At 54.8% G+C, this 25,312-nt stretch overlaps 2 protein-coding genes across 10 annotated transcripts in view; one reads left to right on the top strand and one right to left on the bottom strand.

The window, feature by feature from the left end:
• Positions 1-18,543, bottom strand: TRIP13 (thyroid hormone receptor interactor 13). 4 transcript variants are annotated; one of them, XM_023625898.2, is made up of 13 exons: positions 18,085-18,543; positions 16,094-16,259; positions 14,545-14,674; positions 13,783-13,838; positions 12,915-13,005; positions 11,487-11,559; positions 8,711-8,774; positions 7,800-7,886; positions 7,413-7,519; positions 5,041-5,194; positions 2,860-2,972; positions 1,422-1,491; positions 1-983 (listed from the first exon to the last, which is right to left on the bottom strand). In XM_023625898.2, exons 1-13 carry the CDS (start codon positions 18,174-18,176, stop codon positions 888-890), a joined length of 1,299 nt encoding a protein of 432 aa, XP_023481666.1. In that variant the 5' UTR covers positions 18,177-18,543; the 3' UTR covers positions 1-887. The 4 variants fall into 4 exon arrangements, with proteins under 4 accessions (XP_023481666.1, XP_070102257.1, XP_070102258.1 ...); XM_070246156.1 differs by having other exon boundaries at positions 1-866; positions 18,085-18,345; XM_070246157.1 differs by lacking the exon at positions 18,085-18,543 and adding an exon at positions 17,260-18,077.
• Positions 18,371-25,312, top strand: part of BRD9 (bromodomain containing 9) — a 26,200-nt gene continuing 19,258 nt past the window's right edge. Inside the window, exons 1-7 of one of the 6 annotated variants that reach the window (XM_001491044.7) lie at positions 18,371-18,598; positions 19,361-19,575; positions 19,851-19,983; positions 21,506-21,566; positions 21,924-22,068; positions 23,839-23,949; positions 24,674-24,789. In XM_001491044.7, coding sequence (XP_001491094.3) covers positions 18,547-18,598; positions 19,361-19,575; positions 19,851-19,983; positions 21,506-21,566; positions 21,924-22,068; positions 23,839-23,949; positions 24,674-24,789 — 833 coding nt within the window. In that variant the 5' untranslated portion in view covers positions 18,371-18,546. Of the gene's footprint in view, positions 18,599-19,360; positions 19,576-19,850; positions 19,984-21,505; positions 21,567-21,923; positions 22,069-23,838; positions 23,950-24,613; positions 24,790-25,312 lie in introns of all 6 variants that reach the window. The other 5 variants (XM_005604367.4, XM_005604368.4, XM_014734948.3 and 2 more) reach the window with 5 other exon arrangements.

Raw genomic sequence — 25,312 nt, forward strand, 5'->3', positions numbered from 1 at the left:
TTCTGGAAAAACAATTTTAATACTTAAGTTCTATAACAAATAATATTGTCTTTAAGAAATGTGTACAAAACACTAATGTGAAATTTACCTTAGCATGAGATAAATGCAAAACATAATATTCTATGTAATACACCGATTAGTGGCCAATTTATTTTACTTTTGTTAACGTGAATCTTCATTTGAGAATCTTCATTGTTCAATGAACAACATTACTGAACAAAAAAATGGGCAGAAGCATCCAGGCAATGCTCGCCTGCGCTAGGCACACGTTCATATCAAACGCCAAGGGCTGCGCCTCCCTACAGATGGGCCACGTCTGATTTTGTGAACAACACTTTAGCCAGAATTTTTTCCCCAATTTCTATGACACAGGAATGGGTTTTCTTATTCATTAAATAGTCTCTGAGATGTTTGCAGTAAATAAAACAAGCTCACGGTGGAAAGCAAATGCCACCTTCTACCTTGAGTGACATGTTCACTTTTCAATGCTATGATTACATTCTTATTTAAGGCAATATAGTTTCTCTTTCGTCTTTATAAAAACTATATTAATCATCTTTTTTAGACAAAGCTTGTCAGCACTTTGTGTCCAATCGACTGGAGGCCGGATGGAACAAACACTGTCAGACTTCTCTACAGAGACAAGAGAACTCGAATCATCATCATTTAAACAGTGAACACAGCAGGTCATCTGTCTTCTAATGTGCATTTAAAAATACGTAAAGACAACACGCTTCTTTTCACAGCGCTTGGGTCCCGGGTCTCTGGCCTGCAGGCCTGAGTCTCATTGCATGGAGATTTCCGGGGCCACCGCAGTTGTTCAGGAGGTGACGTCACTCACTGGTTTCGGGTTCACAATCAGAAAACTGCAGGCGGGGAAGCCCAGATCAGACGCAGGTCGAAAGCTTTTTTCTCTCCTCAAACTGCTTGTCCACCGCCAGAGACAGGGCCTGGAGGAATCCCTCTATGGTGACAGTGGGGGCCTGGGAGAACACACGAGCACTGTGGGGTGGTCCTCGCCCTTGGTGGGGTCATGCGGCAGGACCTGCCCTGCCCACGGTGCAGACGGCATAGGGGTACAGCCCCAGCTCAGGGCTAGTGCGCTGTGACCCCAGGCTGCTGTTCTGGGAGCTGAGCCCAGCCCTGAGGGGCACGAGTGCCTGAGGGGGCCAGGGAGGCCGGGATGTGAGTTCCCGACGCACCACGAAGGTGTCCGTCTCTTCTCAGAGGACTCGAGGGGCCCTGCCCCTACGGCATCAGAGGGAACTCCTCCCAGTGCCCAGGAGCCCGTCGCTTTAGAAGCTGGGATAAAATAGGGCAGGTACCATGTATGGAGTGCAACTCCAGCAAGGCCGCGCCCTGCTGGATGGGGTGGGTGGTGGTGAGGACCGAGCACTTGGGTGAGGACTCGGGAGACTCACCTGGATGTACAGTGCATGAGCCAGGAAAGGCAGCTTCCTCAGGACACGGCCGCTGAGGCCCTCGCTCTTCCTGTGAACGTAACCGCATCAGAGGACGTCAGCTCCCACAGACAGTGGCAGTCCCAGGACAGAGTCCCTCGTCCCTGAAGATGCCTCCCCCACAGCCTCGGCTGGTCTCTGGTCCTCAGCTACTGCTCTAGGTGGGACAGGGCCCTCGCTGCCCTGATACACGGCTCACGGCCACTGCTGCGCCAGGGACCACGCCTGCCGGGAGTGCCTCACCCGGAGTGGGACACGGTGGCGAGTGGCCACCATGGCACAGATTCCCCAAGTAACCAGCTGGTTCACAACTTCATCAATTTTTTGTTGGTTTTTTTTTGGTGAGGAAGATTCGCCCTGAGCTAACTCCTGTGACAATCTTCCCTCTTTTGTATGTGAGCTGCCACAACAGCATGGTCACCAACCAGTGGTGTAGGTCTGCGCCCAGAAACCGAATCCGGGCCACTGAAGCGGAGAGTGCTGAACTTAACCACTAGGCCCAGGGCTGGCCCCCATTAATTTTTGCACACATCTCTGGACTGCTCTCTTCTGTCCTGTCTCAATCAGTTTAAATCTCTTCAACAGAAAATGCAAACAAATAATCCAAACACACGTGCTCTTCACGCTGTCCTTTCGTTCAAAACCTTCCACGTCTCGTAGCTTCAGAATAAAGTTCAAACTCTCTGGTCAGAACTCTGAGGCCCCTACTGGGCCCTTGGCCCTGCCAGTGCCTCTGCCGGGTCCCTGCAGCGCGACCCGCCCGAGGTCCTCAGCACACAGGCCCGCAGCCTCCCCCTCTCTCTGTCCTTTGAGGCTCCGCTCCACTTTCCCACCCACCCCACCCCCTGGTCAGCAAAGCCCCCTGAGAACTTGAAAACACACCAGCCGCAGCCCAGCATGCAAGCCAGCGATTCTCCCTGCACACGCGTTACGTGCTTCCTTCTTGGCGCCAGGGCAGCTGGACCATACACTTTATTTCCCAAAGCACCAAGCACAGGACCCTGAAATTATTTACTCTACTCATTGAAGTGAAGGCTTCCATTTTATTTTCTTCTTGCCAATTTGCAGAAATTTAACAAATATTGTGTAAGGAATGACTTATGCATCAAGAAAGCCTTAATGTAAATGTCTATCTTTTCCAACACAAGTGCAGCACTTTCCCATTGTCTGCTGGCACCCCTGTGAGGGCAGCTGAGCCCCATCTTGCAGTAGAGAAACTGAGGCCCAGAGAGGTCAGGGGCTCTCGAGCTCTCCCAGCACACATGCAATGCCTTGGGATTCCACTCCCAGGCCTCTAACCCCCAAACTGCTACCTCAGCTGCCACAGTCAACTACAACTCTCCCTCGTTACTACGGCAAAAGGACTTTTCTCGGGTACAAAAACGAGGTCAATTCACACCTTGAAATTTCACTCAAAAGGAGGCTCAGCTTTGACACGTTGTTCTCAATGAAGCCAATCATCTCCAGCTCGCGGAGCGTCAGCAGCTGCTGGCGAGGATATATGATCTGACACTGGGGAGACAGAGGCAGTGGTTACGGTGAGGCCCACAGGGGACAAAGGGCACAAGAGGTCAGCAAGAGGTGCAGCACTTAGAGAGTGAAGGTAAACCATGTCCCCTCTCGCAGAAGCACAAATAGTGACCATTTAACATGCACAGCCACACCAGAAGCAGGCCGGTGCCCCTCTCACTCTCTCTCTCTCTCTTTCTCACACACACACACACACACACACACACACACAGTCCTGCTTCTTCAAACGAAGATAAGTACACAAATAGTGAAACGCCTCAGAAGTCAGCAGGGAGCCAGCCTCTCCCGTGCTTTTGGCGAAAACGTGTCCTCGCCATGGTCAGGGCCGGGAGGGACTGGGAGGCGTTGAGTCCAGTCTGCTGTTGGGTTTCAACAACGTGTCACGACCCACAGATGGGCAGAGCCGGGCCCTGGAGCCAGAACTTCGCCCGCCGTTCAAGGAGGGTCTCCACTTGTTGTTTTTAAGACTGACACAGCCAGGTTCCGACTGACCACAGATCTGGGCTGCAAAGCTCGCCTCGTGGACCACGTGTCTGCACATCAGACACCAAGTAGCTTCACTAAATGGTCGGGCTGGCACACGGAGCACTGCTGAAGGACTTCCAGCATGAAGTGGTTCCACCTGGGAGCCAGGCGAGAGGAGGAGGGAGAGGCTTTCTCTGCATGTTTGGGAGGTCTGGAAAGGGCCGTGGGTGAAACTAAGACATGGCGTTTCTGTCCGGTGAGCTCTGAACTTTTCGGCTCTCTCAGTGCCCTACAGCCTCCCCAGACTGCCCCCCCGCCCTCACGTGACCCACACCGTCCCACAGACGAGTGCAGAATGGTGAGCCACAGGCTCCTGACAGAGTGGGCCAGTCACACACCTGCAGCCTTCAGAACCAGCCACATCAGAACATCTTAATTTCCTATAAACTGTTTGACTGAGAAACTACCCTGCCCCGTGTGCTCAGCTCCCAGAACAAGTCCGCACGCTTGGCTAACCCTGGGAACATCCCCTGGATTCACAGCACGAGCACGCGTGACACAGCGCTGAAGGTGCTCGGCGACCTCCAGCGGGATCCGCCACCACACTGGCTCCTCGGCAGCAGTGCCACACCAGAACGTTTCCACCCGTCTCTCAGCATTGCAAGTTGAAGCTCCACAGGACCTCCCTCCCTTCCCCCCACGCCACAGAAAAGCAGGATGGGACACATGCGCCAGGACCGTGCTGCCCTGGAGTCGAGACGAGCTCTCCCGTGCCCATCACAGGAGCTGCGCCATCCTCGTCAGGGACGTGGGGGCCCCAGCTCCACGGAGCCAGGCAGCAGCTGCAGGGTGGGGGTCGATCCCACCCCACCAGCCAGTTACAATAACGCCATCGTGACTATCATGGTGCAAATCCCCATTCGTTGGCTGGTTTGGTTACTGCCCACGCCCCAAGTGCCCAGAGCTCCTGGCGCCCAGGCAAGTGCAGGTCCCGTGAGACTGACTCACAAGAGACCGCCTGCGAACATCATCATGCTCACTGCTGCCGTGCTCCCAGCCATCCCAGAACACGGGACCCAAGGGACACAAACACTGTAGCCAGTGACAGTCTGTGAACTGTGACCTCCAATTAGATGACCTGCCTGTGAACTACGATCTCCAGGCAGGATGACCTCCCTGTGAACTACGACCTCCAGGCAGGATGACCTCCCTGTGAACTGTGACCTCCAGGCAGGATGACCTCCCTCTGAACCAGGACCTCTACTGCTCCCCCTCTTTCAGGGCAGCAAATAGAAGCCCAGAGAGGAGTCAGGTTCAAAGGCCATGGGAACCTAGACTCGCCAGGCAGCGGACTACAGCCACACTCCCGCTCCCACACTGCCTGCAAATGGGTGGACCAAACAACAGGATGAGCGTTTTGCACCAAAAATGTTGAGTCAGTGGCCATAATTTTGACTATTAACTCAATAAACCGTCATATGCAACAAACTACACTTTTCAACCTAAGGTGGTTAAAGCCCTACAGGGGAATTAAGAAAATACAAGAAACCTACTGATTAAAAGAGAGCGGGAAAAAGCCAAGTACCTTCATCAGCTCCTCCAGGCAGGAGAGGTAGATCTTGAAGATGGCTGCCACCGAGGGCGGCCCGATGTACTGCCTGATGTCGGCCCTGTCCACGAAGGCCACATCGATCCTCTCCGTGATGTTGGAGGTGGTCAGGATCACCACGTTGGAGTGCCTGGAGGCAGAGGAGTGAGAACCAGTCACTCCGCCCGACCCTGGCAGTGCCAGGAGAGGTGCCGCGAGGGCCCTGGGCTCCAGCCAGCATTGCTCAGCCACTGTGCACCAGCCAGCATCGCTCAGCCACTGTGCACCGTCCAACACTGCCTGCGAGGCCCTCTGAGGACCTGCATCTGTGAGCTCCTGCCTAAGCCCCCTCCTGCCAGGCTCTCCGGCTGCAACACCAGGTGCCGGGCCAAGCAGACCCTGCCTGGGGCCTCGTTCTCGTTGCTCCTCTGTCTTCCGGAAAGCTCTCCTAGATCCCAGTTTGACAGCTCCCTCGCCTCCTGCAGCCACAGAAAAGCTCTCTTCTCTGTGCAGCATCCCCATCGCCCATCCCTGACCCCTAGCATCCACACTCCTGCCTGCCTGGGCACTGCCACAGGACCGCTTGTCACACAGCTGTCACCCCGCCACACCATGGAGCCGAGTTATTTATCCTGTTTACACTGCTTTCCCCTCTAGCTTCCAAACTCCACAAGAGACCCGTCCTTGTCCGCTCCACTCACTGGCACAGACCAGCACAGAGCGGGCAGGGGGTCCCCGGGGAGCACATCTCCTGGCCTGGTGGGCTTGGGAGCTGGACTGCGGCAGCACTGCACTCCAGGGTGCAGCAGCCAGCAGAGACAGGCCACAGGCAGCTGTGTGGCCAGGGTATCACCAGGGGGTCAGCTCCACATGTGTCTGGCAGTAGGCACACAGTTCTCTGAAGGGTGAGCAGGTGAGCCGAGCAAGGGTAGGGGTGGGGCATATGGGTCCCAGGAGCCCAGGCAGAGCCTGTGGAGGCCGGGCAAGCACAGGCTGCTTGGTCCAGCACCCAGAGCGTGAGGCTGTGGGGTGCAGAGGGAGAATGGGGCTGGGAACCGCATCCAGGGGTGGGATTTGTCACAAAGGGTCAGATCTACACACGGGCAGGGGTGGAAGGGCCACCCAGAGAGGGGCCTAAACTAGGAGCACAAAATGACACGAGGCAAGGAAGGCAAGAGAAATCACAGCCCACACACCCTCTCATGGAGGGGGAGTCGGGAGACCCCATCTTCTGGCTTGAGCAGTGGGTGTGTGGTACAGCCATCAGTGTAACGGGAACCCTGGAAGTTGGGGTTTCAGGCTGAGTGAGCAGCCAGTATCGTGTCTGATGTCTGGTCACAAGTGAAGGTGCAGGTCTGCCATGGGGACTTGCCCACCAGAGCTTGAGCGACCCTAGAGAGGGCTGGAGACAGGCTGTGCAGGGCCCCTGAAGAGGAGGCGGGAGGTGCCTGCAGCAGACACTGAGCTGGTCGGGAGAGTGGAGACGGGGGTCACCAGGGGGTCGAATGCTGCAGAAAGTTCCAGGAAGAGAACACTAGTGCTCAGGTGCATGAGGGGTGGCGGCAGGAGCAGAAATCAGCCTGAGGAGCCATGGGGAAGGAAGGAGTGGAGGCCAGGAAACGCCACATTTGGCACAAGGCCTGCCCGCAAGAGGGCGAGCAGCTGACAGACAGACAACTGCAGCTCCAGAAAGCGAGACGTTCTCTCCTGCAAACAACGCTGAAGGCCTGGAGAAAACAACCCTCAACAGTCTGGTTCGCTGTTACTCCCCACTCAACCAGCCAGACCCTGTCGACGCTTCAGAGCCCTGGCGCCTGAAAGCAGAAAGGGCACTCGAGAGAGCAAACGTGAGAATTTCGAGGACGGAGGGCATGCCAAACTGCTGCAAAGGGCAGATGGGGGTTCTGGTTTGGACATCACTTCTTCGCGAGTCTGGTTAGTAGGAGTTGCTCCCTAAAGCCGGATCCACTTTGGGGACACTACCACAGGCCCTGGACCTGCAAACTGGACTGTGGAGACACGAAATCCGGCCCCAGGAAATGCTCTGCCTGCCCAGTGTCAGCCTTCAACCACGAGACACCAGTCGTGTTGGCACTAACACTGGGATGCTAGTGTGTAAATGTTCACCATGCCCCAGTTCTACTTTACATTTTAATACTTTAATAAAGAAGGAAGTACTTAATTTCTAAAAAATGCACTTAGTATATGCTGCTGCACACACAGAGAAAGACAGGGACCACCCCATGCCAGATGCGTTTTCAGTCAGAAGAGCTGGGAGTGAGGTCTAGAGCTGCCTGTTCCTCTCACAGCCTCTCTACAACCTCTCAGGTAAGTGACCTCACGTACAGTCCCGTGTGTCAGAGCCTTACCTTTTAATCTGATCGATCTGGGTCAGGACGGCGTTGACCACGCGGATGGCATCTGAAGGCTCAGCGCCTGCCCTGCAGGCATTGCGGGCAGCTGTGAGGCTCTCTACCTGTGGGGATGGAGCAATGGGTCAACAAGGACGGTGCCAGCCCCAGGGGCAGCCCTAGCACACAGCAGCTGAGCGAGGGAATCAACAGAGGAATGCGAGCGCGCGTGCCCGCCTGTGCCGGGAGCCTGGTGTGTGGGGAGCCAAGGAGGACAGCACTGCGTGGCACCATGTGTGGGATGGATGCTGGATCAAGTGAGGCTTGGCTGTGCCCGGGCCACACTGAGAGGGAACTCAGTCCTGAATTCCCTCAGGCCCAGGGTCAACGTATGAATATGCCTACCTCGTCAATCAGCACAAACACCAGAGCATCTTTATCGTCAATCAGATCCTGAATCTTCTGGAACATCTTAGTTACCAGCTTGCCACTCTGGAACCAAAACACTGTTTTAGTGTCGACATACACTTGTCTTGCTACCAGGTGCACACGTGCGCCCACCATCCCCATCAGGCTTCGCTCTGACCCCAGGTTGCCCCACAAGCCCACTGTCTCGACAGCCCCTCAGAGAACTCTGTGAACCAGAGAAGCCAGGTCCATACAGGAGGTCAACCCAAATGCCCTCCCTCCCTGCTTCATGTGCCAAATGCTGAGATCTGAGCCCACCTCTGCTCCTGTCCAGAGCTACGCAGCACGGGACAGGAGCGACTCGCACCTCAGCTTACCTGCCTGTCTTTCTCTCACTCTCTCTTTCCTAGCCGTTCTACTGGCCAGGAACGAGATGGATCACGGAGGCCAGCATGCAAACCGGCCGGGCACTCCCGGTCCCCACTCACCATCTACAGAGGGACCTAATGACACAGGTGTCTGGGGCAGAGCCCTTCGAGGTGAGGGGCACCTGTGACATGACCTCGTCTGAGCCCCTCAATTCACAGATGGTGGAACAAGGCTCAGCTGAGGCCATGCTCAGCCAAGGGTGCAGTCCACGTTAGAACGTGGGACCCCTTCCATCCTAAGAGAATGCTGAACATCCTGCCCCACCTGGCCAAAGGTCGAGATGTGACCAACAGAGATCCTCTCAGGCCTCGGACTATTTCCAAGTTACTGCTTAGCTCTGGAACCTTCCTCTGACCAGAGTCAGACCCACGGTTCACTCACCCATTTCACCTACTTCTCTCCTGCAGCTGTCTGCCTAACATATGGGACTTCTTTTCAACTACATGCTGACAATCCAGAGGATTAGAATTAATACTTACTTCTGAAAACCACTTAGAAAAGAGGCTGTGGCTGTTTATTTCAATTAATTGGCCATACTGGTACCTAAGATGATGAAACACAGAGTTCAGACAATTATTTCACAAATCAGACCTACAGCACCCTCAGTGGCAGCCACTTTCGCTTCCTTCTTACAGCATCTTTCAACTGCCCAGCATGTTGAGAATTACTAACTTGTTAAATCGTCACAACTACTAACAAAGGATCCAGGGACCTAGCACCCCGCATACTAAAGAACTACGACAAATGGAACAAGATGCAATCAATAGTTCTAATCGAAAAGTTCTTCAAGTTAAATATCTTTATTTGAATTAAAGCAAGAGTAAAATCCCTCTCCTTTTTAATCTACCTATAGTTTTACTTCTGTGTTTACAAAGTATGACCAGTACAATATGTCAAGCAAAACAAAACACAAGCATGAAAAGTTTTCTGGCCAGAGCTGAACATTTTCACCCTTCCACAAAACCCTGAAGAATTGACAACTTGTTTTCCAGCACAAAATCACTTCCTGGAAACCCCTGAGGCCCAGAAGGCGCAGGCGGCCCCGTGAACCATTACCTGTAGGGACCCCGAGACCAGCACTGCGCCCGCACTCAGGAGGTGCCCAGACGTGCAGGCCCTGAGTTCCGACTAAGATCAGACAGGAGGCAAGACGGAGGCAGAAGAGACGCAACCCCAGGTCTCTTCAGAGCTCCTTTCACGTCAGAAGCCCCCAGAAGAGAAACAACCACTTTCAAAGAGTATCACTGGCTTTCCGTTTAAAAAGGAGAAAAAGACCATTGACTAATTCTGTTTACAAAAGCAGGGGGAGACAGACAACCTAAGGAAATAGAGATTGGGTTGAATATTAAACGAAATTAAGCATAAAGCAGTTTGACTATCAAGTAAAGTGAACTAGAAAGGCTTGCTAAGTCTTCTTTTGCCATTTCTAAGCCACAAAATAAACACATATTTCCAGATCTTTGTATGGGAAAAGTCACATTTCTTGTACTAACATCTTTACTCTCTGGCGTTTTAAGAAACCACCTCTAGAGATCTTTAAAACCCAGATGTAGGTCCATCTGTCAAGACAAAGGCCACGTTGCTAAGCATGAAATAAAGGGTTGAAATTAAGCAATTTCCCAATGTAAAAATACTCACAGGACATTTTGAAAAGACAACAGGTATTTAAAAGTCAGTTTCACAGAATTTCCTCTTCTAAATTCCCACTGGAGTGACAGATACCAGACGTGCCCTCTGCCTCAAATCGACCAGAAAACCAGACAAAACCAGGGACAACATCTGTGAGCGGCACTGGGCGACCAGCGCCAGAGGAGCGCGAGCTGGAGAGAAGGAAGAGGTGAGCCCTGTGAGTGCGCTGGCCTTCTGCCTGGATCACCTTCGAACGTGGCCCTGGAGGGGACCAGGAAGAGCACAGCCATTGCGCTGAGGGAGGAGCCAGAGGTCAGAGTTCAGGGAGCCTGAGGCGGCCGGGAGGCTGCAGAGCAGAGATCCAGAGGGAGGGAGTTGGCTGGGAATAAAGCTCCAGAAATCGGCCTGGGGTCCCTGAGTCTGCCGCGCACTCGGGTGGGTGAGCAGGAAAATCCCACGAGGCTGGAGACGACTGAGCTGAGTGGTTCCGGGCACTCGCACAGGCTGGGAGCACTCCAGCTCCCAGGGGCCCAGGTGGACAGAGCTCGTTACTCATGCGAGGAGCTCAGCTGAGACCACAGAAGGGCCCCACCTGAGTATCAAGTAACACTAGACTAAGGCCCTCTCTAACAATGCTTGGAAACAAACCCCCAAAGGATCACAGCAAATCGAGAGTAACTGAAACGCCCACCAGAACAAAACTCGACAGCCTTCAAAGGAAGACGAGAGAATCCAGACACTGAGACCACAATGTCCAGTCAGTCAAAAGCTACTCCACATGCCAAGCAGTAGACGCACATGACCCGTAACCAGGAGAAAATCCAGTCAATAGAAAAACTCAGGAATGACGATGATGATGGAATGAGTAGACAAGAACATTAAAACAGCTCTTACACACTTGCTCAAGGATTTTAATAAGAACCTAATGAGGAGAGAAATGAGAAGTATAAATGGAACCTCCAGAGAAGACAAATACATGATAAGAAATGAAAATTTCACTGAATGAAATTAAAAGCAGATTAGATACTGCAGAAAACTGTCCAAAATGAAACAAGGAAGATTTTAAAAACCCGAAAAAATGAAAATGGACGTCAGTGTGCAGGACAACATCCGGCAGTCTGACCTGCAAATAAATGCACTCCCGGAAAAAGGAGGGGCACTGAAATTAAAAAAATTACGGCTAAATATTTTCCAAATGTGGTGAAACAATAAACCCAAAACTGACAGAACCCAAGGAGAAATAGACAAACCCACGATTCGAGCCTCGGACACGCCCCCTCAGTACGTGAGAGAACAGCAGACAATCAGCATGGGACCAAGCACCCTGAGACAACGTCCACGACCCACGCCACCCAACGGGAGCAGATCACGCTCTTCTGAAGCGCACGTGGAACAGTCACCAGGACAGAGCACACGCGCTCATAGAGCGAGTCTCCATAAATTGAAAAAGACTGAATTGTAACTCAAGACCAGCCTGGGTAGAGAGGAATTCGTTAACTTACGTTGAAAGAGAAGGACCTACCATTCGTGTAAAACGATTAAAAAAGAAGAACAGCTTCCAGCGTCAACAACAGAAGGCGAGCAAGCCCACTCCTGCTGCCCTCTTCTCCCAAGTGACCAAGTTACCTGCTGGAAAGTCTAATGGTCAATTTCTGGGCTAACGCTTTACACAGGGATGTCTTTCCAGTTCCTGGAGGACCTGTAACAAAATCCAAGCAAACACGTCTCTAAGTCAGTGCAGTAACAAATTGTTAAAACAATAGGAGTTGCGTTATCCACGGAATACAAAAGAAGCAGCAGAAAGTTCAATGCCATGAAGTTAGTACCACAAGCACTTGCTAACTTACAAAAAGTCTGCTAGCAGGGTAAATGCTCAAAATATTACCAGTGTGCTTTAAGTCTTTCCCTCTTTCTTCCTAGTTTGAATGCAACTCGTATTTCTGGTCTTAGCTTCCACCACCCATGACACACACTGCTTCCTGGCCCCAGGGGCCACTCAGCATCCTGAGCGAGCACTACATTTCCTGGTCTGTCTTCACTGACACTCGCCTCGTCCCCACACGTCCTTATGAAACCCACTCTTTAAGGCACCTTTCAAAATGTCAAACACACGTTTCTTGATAATCAGGACTCCTGAGGCACTGAAGGGGCTACTTCTGCAGCCCACAGCACCCCTGCCTTTCACTAGAGCTATTTCCACGTGGGCCTGCACCCCAGACTAAACCAGAAGGTGGCCAAGGCGAGGGCCCTGCTTGGAGCTGCCCAGCCTGTGTGTCACCTAGCACACCTCCCTGCAGAAGCTCGGAGGTGACCAATGTGGAAGAACAAAGGCGCCTAACAGAAAATGCTGACACGTTGAACTCTGACTTTCCGTGAGCATTTTCAATAATTGAACAGGAAATACATAACCAATTCTAAGTGGAAAATCATTCATTTCACTAGTTAAAATACCTGCTGATTGTCTACTCTGTTCCTGGAATTAGGGCAATGTGCTGGGGATATCTGCATTTAAAAGACACTAACTGATTGTTTAAGATTGTATACAAGCAGACAACCTTAATTGGTATAAACAGGCTAATTACTCTGAGATCCTACCTCACTACAATTTGAGTATTCTCTCGATTCCTCCCTATCCAGTGACATTAAGAAAAAAGAAGAATATTTTCATCTGAGAAGAACCGGACAGAAGTTCTGTAAAGTATGTTTTTTGCAGTTTACTACTCACCAAGTGAAGCTCTAAGAATACTACAGAGAAATATGAGGCAACTTCTACCCCCAGGAATGCATGAGAATTGGGGAAATAAGGCAGGTGCCTGAAAAGTTTAATAACAACATAAAAAGCCACAAGGCAGTGATCAGCGGCTGCCAAGTCCAGGGCCAAGTAGCAAACGCCCAGAGAGACGTGAGCTGGACCGGCATCTCAGAGAAGGAACGCTCTCGGACAGCTCTGGCTCCCTCAGAAAAGAAAGAGCTGGAACACCTGGCAGAAGGACAAAGGTACGAGTAAAGTCCGGTCCACACAGCTCATCTCGTCAAACAAGCCGCATGCTTTACCGTGAAGCAGCACCACTCGGTTCCAGGTGATGAGATTGCTGTCGACATTCTTGTCTGAAAACAGTAAAGTCGTCATCACGTAATCGAGGAGCTGAGCAAAGAGAGGAGAAACACGATGGAGGTGCCACGCGGCAAAGCTTCCACCAAACGTGCTCCTAGATGAGCAGAGGGGACAGGAGCAAGGCCACGCTCAGAGGCCGCCTCCAAGGGCTCGTGGATGCTTCGCAGGCCTTCATTTTAGAGGTAACTTAAAACCTAAGAGGAGAAGCGCCGGCCACTACTACTATAAGAAGGGGTAAACACAAAGGTCATTTCTATTTGAAGTGCCACGTCACGCATGCTGACTAAGGGACTCAGCAAGCGATGAGTGAGCTGCTTCCTCCAAGACGACGCAGCCGGCGAGCACACGGCACATTCACTAAAGGCAAGACAGCCAGGACTCTGCCGTTGCGCTGTGGCTCCCAGAGCAGCCTGGGGTGATGGGGGCCGGAGGCCAAATTCTAGCACCCCGCCACAGCGTGCAGAACCCGACTCCTCCAAGGGGGCTCGGATGCGCGAGGAGTTGCTCACACCTGCCCACCCGCTCTGTCTGCCCCTCAGCACTGCCCCCTCGGCCCGTGGGCTCCTGCGAGTATAACCCAAGGAAAGTGGTCTTCACATTCTGCTCCTCCTCGTTTCTCCCTCAGGGGCTCCCCAGAGAACAGCTCCACTCGGGAGCAACCCCAGAGGACAGATACCCAGGACGTGGGCTGGCGGGCAGTGCTTCCCAAAAGCCCATTTGAGTCAAGGGGCTCCAAGGTGCTGGAGAGCAACACCATAATGATTCTACTTCAAATCACGGGGCCTTTGGGAAAAAGGTGTAACTTACGTGAGATTTGACTTCCACGTCATATACCAGGCTGTCCCAAAGCCCATGGAATTCAGCTGGAGAGAAGAAAACAAAACCCTCATTTTAGGAAAGCAAGCATTTACACCCACCATGTGGGTCTGCCCTGAGCCAGCAATGCGCCCCACTGCTCCACACACGGCGAGCTGAGATTCTGATCACAGGGAAGTAAGTTTTTAAAAATTTTTCTTAAAATTAAAGACGCAAAACAAATGCCAGTCACGCTTGACTTTTGGCAGATAATTAACTGGGGTCAAGGGGTTACTTTTGTGGTTGTGTCAGCACGCACGATGTCTCTTGTGGACCTGTGCTTGGACACAGTGCAGACGCTGCACCTGACACCCTCGCCACTGCCAACACTCAGGCAGTAGCAGTCTAGTCTAGCCCTTAGGACAGCAGCACAAACCCGACGACTGAATTAACCCAGGACTCCACCTGCTGGAATCACCGGCAAAGTCCACAGAGAGGCAGCGAGGAGGCAGGAGGAAGGGGTGTTCCTTCCGGATAGGAAAGAAGAGCACCACCTTGGAGGGCCTAAGGAATAACAGTCTTACACTAGAATCTCTACCTTCCTCTGCTGTGATATACTTTCCATTGCACAGGAGACAAAACACCCTAAAATCCTACAAAACAAACAGACAAACAAACTCTCCCTGGTTAAGTGACCTAGCAAGTCCGGGGCGAGTGCCACCCTCTGACCTCACCACCTCCACGTGCTCCACCTACTGTGACCGTCACAAGTACCTGCGGGCAGAACCCAGTGATTTGCTGCAATTATATTTTCTGTTTCTTCCTCCAGATTTTCACTGCTGGGGCCATCTTCATTCAGCTGAAAGATGTGAAGTGCAATAGCGCATGTGCTCAAATCAATGGGCTGTGACGAGAAGGAAAAATCAAATGAATCTATGCAAACTGAAAAGAACTCATTTCAATTCTAGCTATAAAAATTAGATGTCAAAGTCCAATGATAAAGACTAAACGTGCAGTATGTTAAAAACTAGCTCTTAGGTTAGATGAAAAGGCTATCATTTTATTTCAGATTTAGGATTAGCCCTTTTAAAAACGTTTATCAGTCTCTCCCTTTTTGGGGTCCTACATATATTAAAAAAACCTTTTTTTTAATAATTACAAAACTAACACACACTTCTTGAAAAAATGCAAATATAGAATGCAGAATGGCAAAGCCCCCTACATCCAGCTTCACAGATGTCATAGTCAACAACACATCCACACACAGTGGACCAAAACGTGATTCTACCAGAGTTTTCTAACTGTGCCTTTCCCACTTACTCGAGTTTGGGGCCATTTTGCATCAGTAGACAGAAATCTACCTCCTGCTTTTTCATGGTTATATTTGGTGTGGATGGGTCGGATTTGTTTAACCCCGTCTCTCATCGATGGATAGTTAAAACACTTCAAATTGTTAGCTATTAACAATATGTAAAAAACGCTTGTTCCTACATCTCCACAAAATCACACAGTTATCCGTTAGGACAAACTTCTCTAGGTGACTCTGCAGAGCTGAAAGTGAACACAGGAAAACGCTCAGTGGCAGCACCCATGCCCCCCGGTTAGGCTGCGTCCTCCCGTGACCGCGGGAAGGCTCTTCTGCTCCCCTAGGCCGGCTACAATCAAGGATGATGGCCTCAGATCTCAGCGTGGAGAGAACTCTGACAACGCCACAAACATCAGTCCTAAGGTGAGAATGCGGAGTCCGCCTCATCAGCATAATTTCAGTGCCAAACAATTCCTCCAAGTCGACTCTTTCTGAGACGGGAACTGCACGGGTGTGACAGCGCGTCCTCCTGAGGCAGATGCTTGGGTTGCTTTTCCAGCGCTGAAATGACCGCTCAACGCATCCTCCCACGCAGAGTTCCCCTTGACCCGCACACACAAACCCCGTAAGACGCTCGGTGAGGTCTGGACGCTGGAGCTGCTAGAAGGCCAGACCGTCTCGCTCGCAGCCCCCACAACTCGCAGGCCCTGACACCCTGAGCACTCCACACACGCCTGCCAACTGGAGGAACAGGAGGGAAGGCACGCAGGGCTCAGCGGCGCAGCCCAGGACCCGACAGCACCACGCTCCCGTCCCCAGTCTCCACCGTCTCCCCTCCTGCACCAGGAGCGTCCTGACCCCAGGGCACCTCTTCTCCCGGTACTTGTCTGAGCAGCAGACCAACGGACAGACGAACCGGTTTCTGACCACACTATCAAAGCAGCTGACAGCATTCCCCGTGCTGGCCTCGTAGCCAGCTGAGGGCTCACTGTCCCAGCGCCGGCTGTCAGGAGTTACCTGTGGGTCTTTAACCTTCAATTCCGTGTCCACGATAGACACAGACTGCACGTTTCTGTTCAGAAAGGGTTCGTCAAACTCAGTCCACGTGTAGTCGCCAAACACAATATTGTGTCTGTTGAGCAGCTTCCTGACACTCAGCTTTACGTCCTCCTTTTTTGCGGTGCTGGGAAACAAAGCACACAGATGAGGCCAAAGTTTGCACACAAGACTTTAACAGTGCCATTCCCTTTCTCCTCTAACCGAGACCACACGCGAGAAGCACAGCAGTTCAGAGCACAGGCAGGAGGGCCCGCCTGGGACCCTGGCGCAGTCCGTCCGCTGGCCCGCGGCCTGGGCAGCGGCCCTTGCCACCCGGAACGTTAGTCGACACATTCAGTGTTCAGGACGAGGCATGGCACTCGCTGGGCACTCAACACACGCTGGGCATCACCGCTGTCAAGGAAAGCGACGCTCCCACAGCTCTGGGTCCAGCGTCGGCACGCAGCCAGCGCCCAAGGCCTGCCTCCCAGAAAATCCAACGCTCTCATCTTGGCCTTCGAGGCTTCACGCGGCCCACCTCGCCACTGCCCTCCTGACACTTCACGCTCCAGCAACACCGACTGGCTCTGCCCTCACAGCTTGGTGCCCCACACACTGTTCCAGCCCCTGGGGCTGGTCCCCCACAGTGCCCCTTCACCCCGAGCCCTGCACACCGGCCCCTGGGAGGCAGGCAGAGCTAGAGCCTGAAAGCTCGGAGTCCCCTGCCGCGCTCTGTCCCCAGGCGGCCCCTGGACACAAGCTGACCCCACCCATCCTGAGGCGGGAAGGAAGTGGATGGGCCTGGAGTCACTCGGAAGGGCTGAGGGACGCAGGCTCCGAGGGGAACGCCCCCCACTCCCCAGAACCTGGAGCTTTGTCCCCGGCCCCTTCGCAGCATGGGCTGGGGCTCAGGTCAGGCCGGGTGTGTACGTGCGGATGGGCAGGGCTCTGGCCGGGACTCAGTTGAGGGCTGGGCTGGATGGGTCAGGATCTCCTCCTATGGGTGGGCTACACTCCAGTCCACCTGGGTGGGGTCTGTCTGGTGGGACAGGGCCAAGTCCACAGGGGTCAGGGACAGGGGAGGGTCAGGCTGAGTCCTGTCAGGTTGGGTTCGGGTCTGCTCGGGTCAGGGTCAGATTTGGTACCGTGAGTCCAGGTCAGATTCCATTCAGGGCCGAGTCAGAGCGGGTCGGGGTCAAGTTGGGGTCAGGCTCAAGTTGGGGTGAGTCTGCTAGGGTTGGTTTCTGGTCGGGTCAGATCTGCTCAGGTCGGGGTCAGGTTCGGGTCGGGCCAGGTCGAGAACCGGTCAGGGCCGGGTTCGGGTCGGGGCTGGGGCCGGGGTCTGGGTTGGTCAGGCGAGTCCTCTGGGTCCGGCTGGGTTCGAGTGGGCGCCGGGCTCGGGTCGGGCGGAGCGGGTCCAGAACGGGTTGGAGACGCGTTCCGGTCGGGGCCGGGGTCGGGTCAGGGCGGGTCCGCTGGGTCGGGGCCGGGGTCGAGTCGGGCGGGTTCGCTGGGTCGGGGCAGGGTTTGGGTCGGGCGGGTCCGCTGGGTCTGGGACGGGGTCGAGTCAGTGCGGGTCCGCTGGGTTGGGGCCGGAGCCGGGGTCGAGTCGGGCGGGTCCGCTGGGTCGGGGCAGGGTTTGGGTCGGGCGGGTCCGCTGGGTCGGGGACGGGGTCGAGTCAGCGCGGGTCCGCTGGGTCGGGGCCGGGGTCGGGTCAGGGCGGGTCCGCTGGGTCGGGGCCGGCGTCGAGTCGGGCGGGTTCGCTGGGTCCGGGCAGGGTTTGGGTCGGGCGGGTTCGCTGGGTCGGGGCAGGGTTTGGGTCGGGCGGGTCCGCTGGGTCGGGGACGGGGTCGAGTCAGTGCGGGTCCGCTGGGTTGGGGCCGGGGTCGGGTCAGGGCGGGTCCGCTGGGTCGGGGCCGGGGTCGGGTGTGGGGGGTTCGGGCGGGGTCCACGCGGCCGGCCGGCTCACCTGCCGCTCCGCTGGTGCACCTCCACATGGACGGTGGGCGCCTCGGCCACGCAGGGCAGCGCCTGCTTCAGGTCGCCCACGGCCTCGTCCATGGCGCCCCCGCCACCGCCGCCGGGAGCAGCAGCGGAATACCGGCCGGAGAGTGGCCGCCGCCGCCTCCCACCCTGCGCCGCCGTCACCGCCGCCACAGCCTCCGCCTCGGCCCCGCCGGCCGCGCCCGCGCTTCGAATCTGCCGCGCTCCGCGCGCCGCCCCCAACCCGGAAGCGCTCGCTGCCGTCCGGTGGCGCCACTTCCGGCCGCGGGGCCCGCTTCCGGCGCGGCCGGGCGACCTCCGCGGGCGAGGTGGGCAGTGAGCTAGGGCGGCTGGGGCGGCGGCCGTGCTCGGGGTTTCGCGCTGCTGCCTCGGGCCCCGGGCCCACCCCACCGCCGCCGCCGCCGCCGCCGCCGCCGCCGCCGCCGCCATGGGCAAGAAGCACAAGAAGCACAAGACCGAGTGGCGCTCGTCGTACGAAGGCGAGTGGCGGGCGCGCTGTGTGACCCCGGGTGGGCGGGGATCCCGGGGACCCGGGCGGGGGTCTGGGGTCCCGGGGTCGTAGGCGGGGTCCCGGGGCTGAGGACGGAAATCTTGAGGTCTCAGGCGGGGGTCCCGGGCTCGTAGGCCGGGATCTGGGCTCGCGGGCGGGGCTCTGGGGCCCCGAGGACGTGGGCGGGGGTCCAGCTCGCTGCCGGGGGTCGCTGCTGCTGGGCGTTTGGCTCGCCTCTCTCCTGTATCTTCCGGAAGGGAGCGGAGCATCTCTGGGTCGTTCCCGCCCTGTCCCCTTCCGCCCGGTCCCTGGCTGTCCCCTGGCCTGCCGTGGTCCTGCACGGTGAGTGCCCCTGTCAGCGGACGGGGCTGCTGCAGGACAGGAAGGGGGCGCCCCCGGACAGGAGTTTGGGGATGGGGTGGGGCTTTCGCGTCCCACATGGAGGTCCTGTTCTTTGCCCGTGACAGTAACACGGCCCCCCTGAGGTGAGGTAGTGTGAAGGGGCAGGAAGTGGAGAGGACGGGGAAGTAACAGCCAGGCCACCTGGGTCTTGCCCCACCGTCCTTCCCCGGTGGCTTTGATGTTCCCCTGCTGTCCCTCCACCTCCTTGGGCCCCGGTGTGCTCCCTGTAACACCGGCGCACGGGCCAGCCTTCCCACCCAGCTGGTAGTGGTAGTGGTAGTGGGTAGTGGGGTTTGCCTGCACGCAGCCTGGGCACACGTGGTGAAGGGCACCGCCCATGTATCTGCAGATTACACGGACAAGCCCCTGGAGAAGCCGCTGAAGCTGGTCCTCAAGGTCGGAGGAAGCGAAGTGACTGAACTCTCGGGGTCTGGCCACGACTCCAGTTACTACGACGACAGGTCAGACCACGAGCGAGAGAGGCACAAAGAGAAGAAGAAGAAAAAGAAGAAGAAGTCGGAGAAGGAGAAGCATCTTGATGACGAAGAAAGGAGGAAGCGGAAGGTACAGCAGGGCGGCCTCTGGCATGGTGGCCCTGGGGCCTGGGCGACAGCAAGCCTGCACGGTGCAGGAGGGGGCGTTCTGTTGGCAGTGAACGCAGACCACGCGGCCGGTTGCTTCGGTTCTGGCTATCTGCCTGGGTCCGAGCCCAAGCCCGAGGAGGGTCTGTGTGATGGGGTCTGGAGTAGGAGGGCTTTCCGTCTGCGTCACGTGTCCCCTGAGAGACAGGAGCTCTGTTTAAACCGCTCGCACTGCTCTTGTTGCCCTGTTGCTCGCAGGAGGAGAAGAAGCGCAAGCGGGAGAAGGAGCACTGCGACACGGAGGGGGAAGCCGACGACTTCGACCCCGGGAAGAAGGTAGAGGTGGAGCCGCCCCCCGACCGACCGGTGCGAGCCTGCCGGACGCAGCCAGGCAAGTGCGGCCCTTGCAGAGGTGCCTGGAGCGTCGGAGCTGGCCCTGTGAGGTCGCAGTTGACACCGCTCCTGCAAGCGCTGGCAGGGGGACGGTGCTTTGCTTGCAGGGCCTCACACAGTGCGAGGTTGGTCGCAGGTGCTTGCTGCCGTCTCTGAACTTGGAGAGCGAGGCGTGGCCGCTGATTGCTTGAGGCGTTGTTTTTGAGCCGGTGAGCTAAGAAGCCCGTTGTAGATGGGAGGATGCTGGTGCTGGCAGCAGTCATTCAGGCCATCAGAAACCTTGCGAGCTGTGCTGGCTCCACCAAAGGAAAGCTGCTTCCCAAGGAGGTGCTCGGGACCCTCTGGTCTGTGTGTGGTCACTTCCCTCGAAGGCTTTTGCTGGTCAGGAGGTGCGGGGTTGGAGGCTGGTCTGCTCCTCAGCTGCTTCTCCTTTTGACTTTGAGTTTGACCGCCTGGGATTTACTGGGGGCAGTGCGAGGTATTGTATGGTATTGTGTGGCAGTCGCGGTCGGTGGGGGAGGGTGTGCTGTTTTCTGGCAACACCCCTCTCGTCTGCCAGCCGTTGCCATGGGGAGCGGGTGGGACTCAGGCTGCTGTGCATGTTGGGAAGTGGAGAAAGTCGGGTACAAAACCCCAGTTCGCTAGATGAGCGTGTCTGCAAGGTTAGCACAGTTGCAGGTCGTCGTTGGCTTTGTCTGATTACCTGTTTGAGCTCATAGGCCTGGGTCTTCCCCTCCAGCATACTTGGAGAGCTGATGGTCAGATGTTGCTGTCTTGGACCTACGCTGGTCACTCTCAGAGTGTTACTGTTGGGGACCCGCTGGTTTGCAGTCCTGTTGCGCATCGGCCCTGGGATCGGCCGTTTTTCCAAGGAACCCTGCTTCCTTCGGAAGTCGAGATCTGGGCACTGGGTATGGCCCTCAAGAGACAGAGCTAGGAAGGATGATATACCTCCATTCAGCTTGTAGAAGGAAACACCTGCAGACAGCTGTGTTCACGTTCCCTGAAAACCGTGTTTTCACACCTAAGGCCCAGAGACGTAGTTAACAGCTGCAGTCCTCACAAGAGCCCGCGCACTGTGTGTTTTTATCCCCATTTTGCAGATGAGCAACAGGTGTGACCAGAAATCTAGGACTCTCCAGTAAAACGATGGTCAGTGAATCCAGGATGAACTTCTGTGTGCAAAGCCTTTGTTCTCTTGTTCAGACCTGCTCCGGGATGTGCCGGGCCCAGTAGTGATGGGGCTGGAAACACATTGATGAGTGATGGCTTGTGTTGATGTTTGAAGGCATATCGGCAGTCTTGGGGTTTGGGGCTCTTACCCTGTGGGTGCCCTTTCCCGCCCAGCTGAGCCGTGTGGAGGCCAAGGTTGGGTCTGGTTTGTCCTTGTCCCCAGTTCTTGCTGGAACCTAAACCCCTGAGACACAAAGCTAGGTACGTGCTGTGAAACTGGAGCTCTCCAGTGAAGCGATACCAAGGTCTTTTATTGAACTTGATTTTTTTGCTGTTTAAATTGTCAGCTGAAAACGAGAGCACGCCTATTCAGCAACTGCTAGAGCATTTCCTCCGCCAGCTGCAGAGGTAAAGAGTGTTTCTGAAGAGCTTGTGCGTGGGGACCTTTGGGCGGTCTTGGCGGGGTGGCCAAGCACCGTGTGGAAGCCCAGCAGGCGGGGCCCTCGAGTCCCCGCTTTGCGTCAGTGTCGGGTGTCAGAGACTCCGGGATGTGGACGTCACGGCTGGAGCCAGGATGCTAGTTTTGGAGTTTTTAGTGTATGCTAAATACCCTCCACACTTAAAAAGAGCATAAGTTTTATTTTTATTTTTGAGAAACAAAACTTGGTCAGTTGTATCAGATTTTTTATTGTGAGGGATTTTGTATCATTTGCAAATCTAGATTTTAGGGGTCTTCCAGTTTAAATAAAGATGTTTTTGTTTCAGAAAAGATCCTCATGGATTTTTTGCTTTTCCTGTCACGGATGCAATTGCTCCTGGATACTCGATGATAATAAAACATCCGATGGATTTTGGGACAATGAAAGACAAAATTGTAGCTAATGAATACAAGTCAGTCACGGAATTTAAGGTAAATTAGTTTCAGTTCCTGAAATAATTGTCATGAAGTGTGTGTGTTTGTGTCCAGTAAACGCTACATCCCTCTTAGGTCGTTTCCAGTCGTAAGTTTTCACGTGTTTCTGTGTTTGGGCTGGTGTTTCACAAACATAGCCTCAGAGGAATGGGTTGGTTGTGATTTTCTCCGTCTTTTGGTCTAGAGGCTGAAGCGTGCGTTGGTGCTGTTAGAAGTGTGTTGGGTGAAGCAAGGATGTGTCTGCTTTGGCCTGGCTCCAGAGTGGGTATTTTTAGAGACAAAATTTTCCTGATTCTTAGTTTTGTCATGTAACTGACATTACCATTTTTAGAATGGTAAATGCTTACATCTCCTGAGTACTTTGCTCTTTACTCTGTCTCTTTCTTGGCACTGGCTGTGAGAAAGAGAAATTGCTTATCAGCTTTGAAACTGGTGGGGGTGGGGGGGCAAGCAAATGAATGCTTGACAAAGTTGGCAATAATGTCATTTAGAAAAAGGCTTCAGATGTCTTTCTTAGTTTCTGTTAACTTTGGAAAAGCTTGGCTTTTCTGTGTTTCCTGGAGACGTTGCTGGAAGGGTTTGCTGACTAAAGGGGCCTGGGAGAGAGAGGAAGTTTTCACAGGAGGATCCGGTGTCGCCCCAGAGGGCCGGTGGCTAATGGTAATCCCTGCCCTGAAGGCCTGGCTGCCGGCCCCCAGTTCGGGCTCTCACCCAGGGACGAAGCCAAGACGTGAGCAGCGTCCACCCAGCCCGTGTCCTCAGGAGAGTGTCCTGAGCCTGTCATACTTGGGGCCTCTGGTGGACAGGGGCTTGCTCTGGGGACACTGGCCCAGTGACTTGTAACGGCCCCGGATGGCACGCGCTACATTGCCGCAGCTGGCCTCAGCGGTCATTGTCCATCCTGATGTCTAACTCACCTCTGACATGTGTTGTGCTGAGTCACTTGGTTAGGATGGTAAAATACTGATGTTCCAGATAGTTTGCTTTTAATATAAGTTGTTGTTGGATAAGACTCTCCTTATTTTAGGGAAAGTCTTTTTCTAGTAGTACTGGAGTAACTATCTGTAGGCAAAATCTTAAATTCTATGGAAAATCCCCACTGCTAGAAGACGTGACTGTGCCCGCCTCTCAGTTCATCCCTCGACTTTTGTTTAAAAGACCGGGTTGTTGGCTCTTGTTCCTGTTCTGTCTGAGTCCCTCCCAGAGAGGGAGGAGGGCTGGAGATGGGAAGGGAGTGGAGGGAGCCGGCATTTTCCTCTTACAAAATATACATATTATGCTCAGAAAGCAGTTACAGACTTTAATAAGCTTCTCACTGGAAAATGCTTCATGCAAGACGGATGAACAATTATGAAAGTTTCTCTGAAAGAGTTTTTTTTTTGGGAGGAAGATTAGCCCTGAGCTAACATCTCCCAATCCTCCTCTTTTTTCTGAGGAAGATTGGCCCTGAGCTAACATCAGTATCCACCTGTGGGACGCCTACCACAGCATGGCTTGCCATGCAGTGCCATGTCCGCACCTGGGATCCGAACCGGCGAACCCCAGGCCACCGAAGCAGAACGTACAAACTGAACCGCTGTGCCACCGGGCCGGCCCGTCTGAAAGAGTTCTTAAAAGTTATTTTTTAAATTAAAGAGCCAAATTTTAATTGTTTCCCACTTAATTTCAGCCTCTTCTTTTTGGCCTGTTTTGACAGGAATCTAAACTCTTTGCTGTAGCCTCTCCCGTGTTTTAAACTTGATGAATTTTTTGTTTTTCTCTTTCCAGGCAGATTTCAAACTGATGTGCGATAATGCGATGACGTACAACAGACCAGACACTGTGTACTACAAGTTAGCGAAGAAGCTCCTTCACGCAGGCTTTAAGATGATGAGCAAAGTAAGGGCCCTCCCAGTGTGAGCCGCGCAAGCGGGAGCTGCCCTCCTCTGCGCTCTGCTTGCCTAGACAGATGCACAGCCAACGCCAGCCATTCTCCATCCGTCTGTCACTGGCCACGGTGTGGCCCTCCGCTCCGTGGCAGATACCCCAGACGCCCTCTGCAGGTCCCTCTCCTCCAAGCACTCTTCTCTTTCTCCCCCTGCTCCTGCCCCAGCGGTCACATCTCCTTTAGGGTTGGTAGAAAGTTCTGGATATGTTGATCTCGAGCCTGGGTGTCTGCCTCCCTGGATCGCAGCCAGCCTTATGGGTTTATTTTGTGTGGCTGCCTCGCTGAATCCAGATGGGCCACTCTGTCCACCCTGAGCGGCTTCCCAGTGCTGCCCCGTGAGCCAGGTCGCATGCGTCACTCGCCAAGGACCAGTGCCTTGTGCCTGATCGGCCTCGGGGGCGGTGCACAGGGCCTTTTCGCCTCTGCCGGCTCTGAGCTCTCGCCAGCCAGTCGGCCACACCTTTTGGTGCCGACCCCCACGACCACCCGCCGTGCACCACCACGGAAGGGTCGCCCTTAGGCAGGTGAGGCTGTGGCCATCCCGCCCCATCCATCGTCGTGGTGCCTTGGCTCTGAGGGAGAGGTAAAGCCGCGCTCCCTGTGCTTTGGTTCCAGGAGCGGCTGCTGGCTTTGAAGCGCAGCGTGTCGTTCATGCAGCACGTGGATTTCTCTCAGCAGGCAGCTCTCTTGGGCAGTGAGGACGCCGCTGCTGAGGAGCCTGCTCCCGAGGTTGTGCCTGTGCAAGTAGAGACTGCCAAGAAATCCAAAAGGCCGAGCAGAGAAGTCATCAGGTAGAGGGACGCCGTCTGCCCGTTGGGGCAACGCCCAGCTTGGGAGAGCCGGTGTTCTGCAGGAGGGGCGAGGGAGGGCAGCCTGTGTCCGTGCTGACGTCTGTGCAGGGGCCGACAGACGCGCTGCTTGTGCAGCCGGCAGGGGAGTGCGGGTCCTCAGGTGCTCAGGGCCTGTTACGAGGCAGCCAGGACGTAACCTGGGCCCAGCGTTCAGAGGAAAGTGACACTCCTCCCCTGCCCACCTGGAGAGTGAGGAGTGTGGGTGACGAATGTCACCGTGAGCGCTGGGGGTGTCAGGAGACCCTGGGACCCCAGGTCAGTTCTGAGGGAGTGGTGGTTTGTGACCCACGCTTTCCACATGTCGCACCACCATGCTGCAGCCATCATGGTAACTTGTCCTGGAGAAGAGTTACATGCTGGCGACCAGGGCTCGCCCATCCCGGGCTCGGGGGACATGGGGGTGCCTCATGGGGCAGGCAGCACGCCTCAGGCTTCTTTCTCACTACACTCCCTGAGCTCCCTG

The sequence above is a fragment of the Equus caballus genome, chromosome 21, assembly GCF_041296265.1.
Source record: "Equus caballus isolate H_3958 breed thoroughbred chromosome 21, TB-T2T, whole genome shotgun sequence".
NCBI lineage: Eukaryota > Metazoa > Chordata > Mammalia > Perissodactyla > Equidae > Equus > Equus caballus.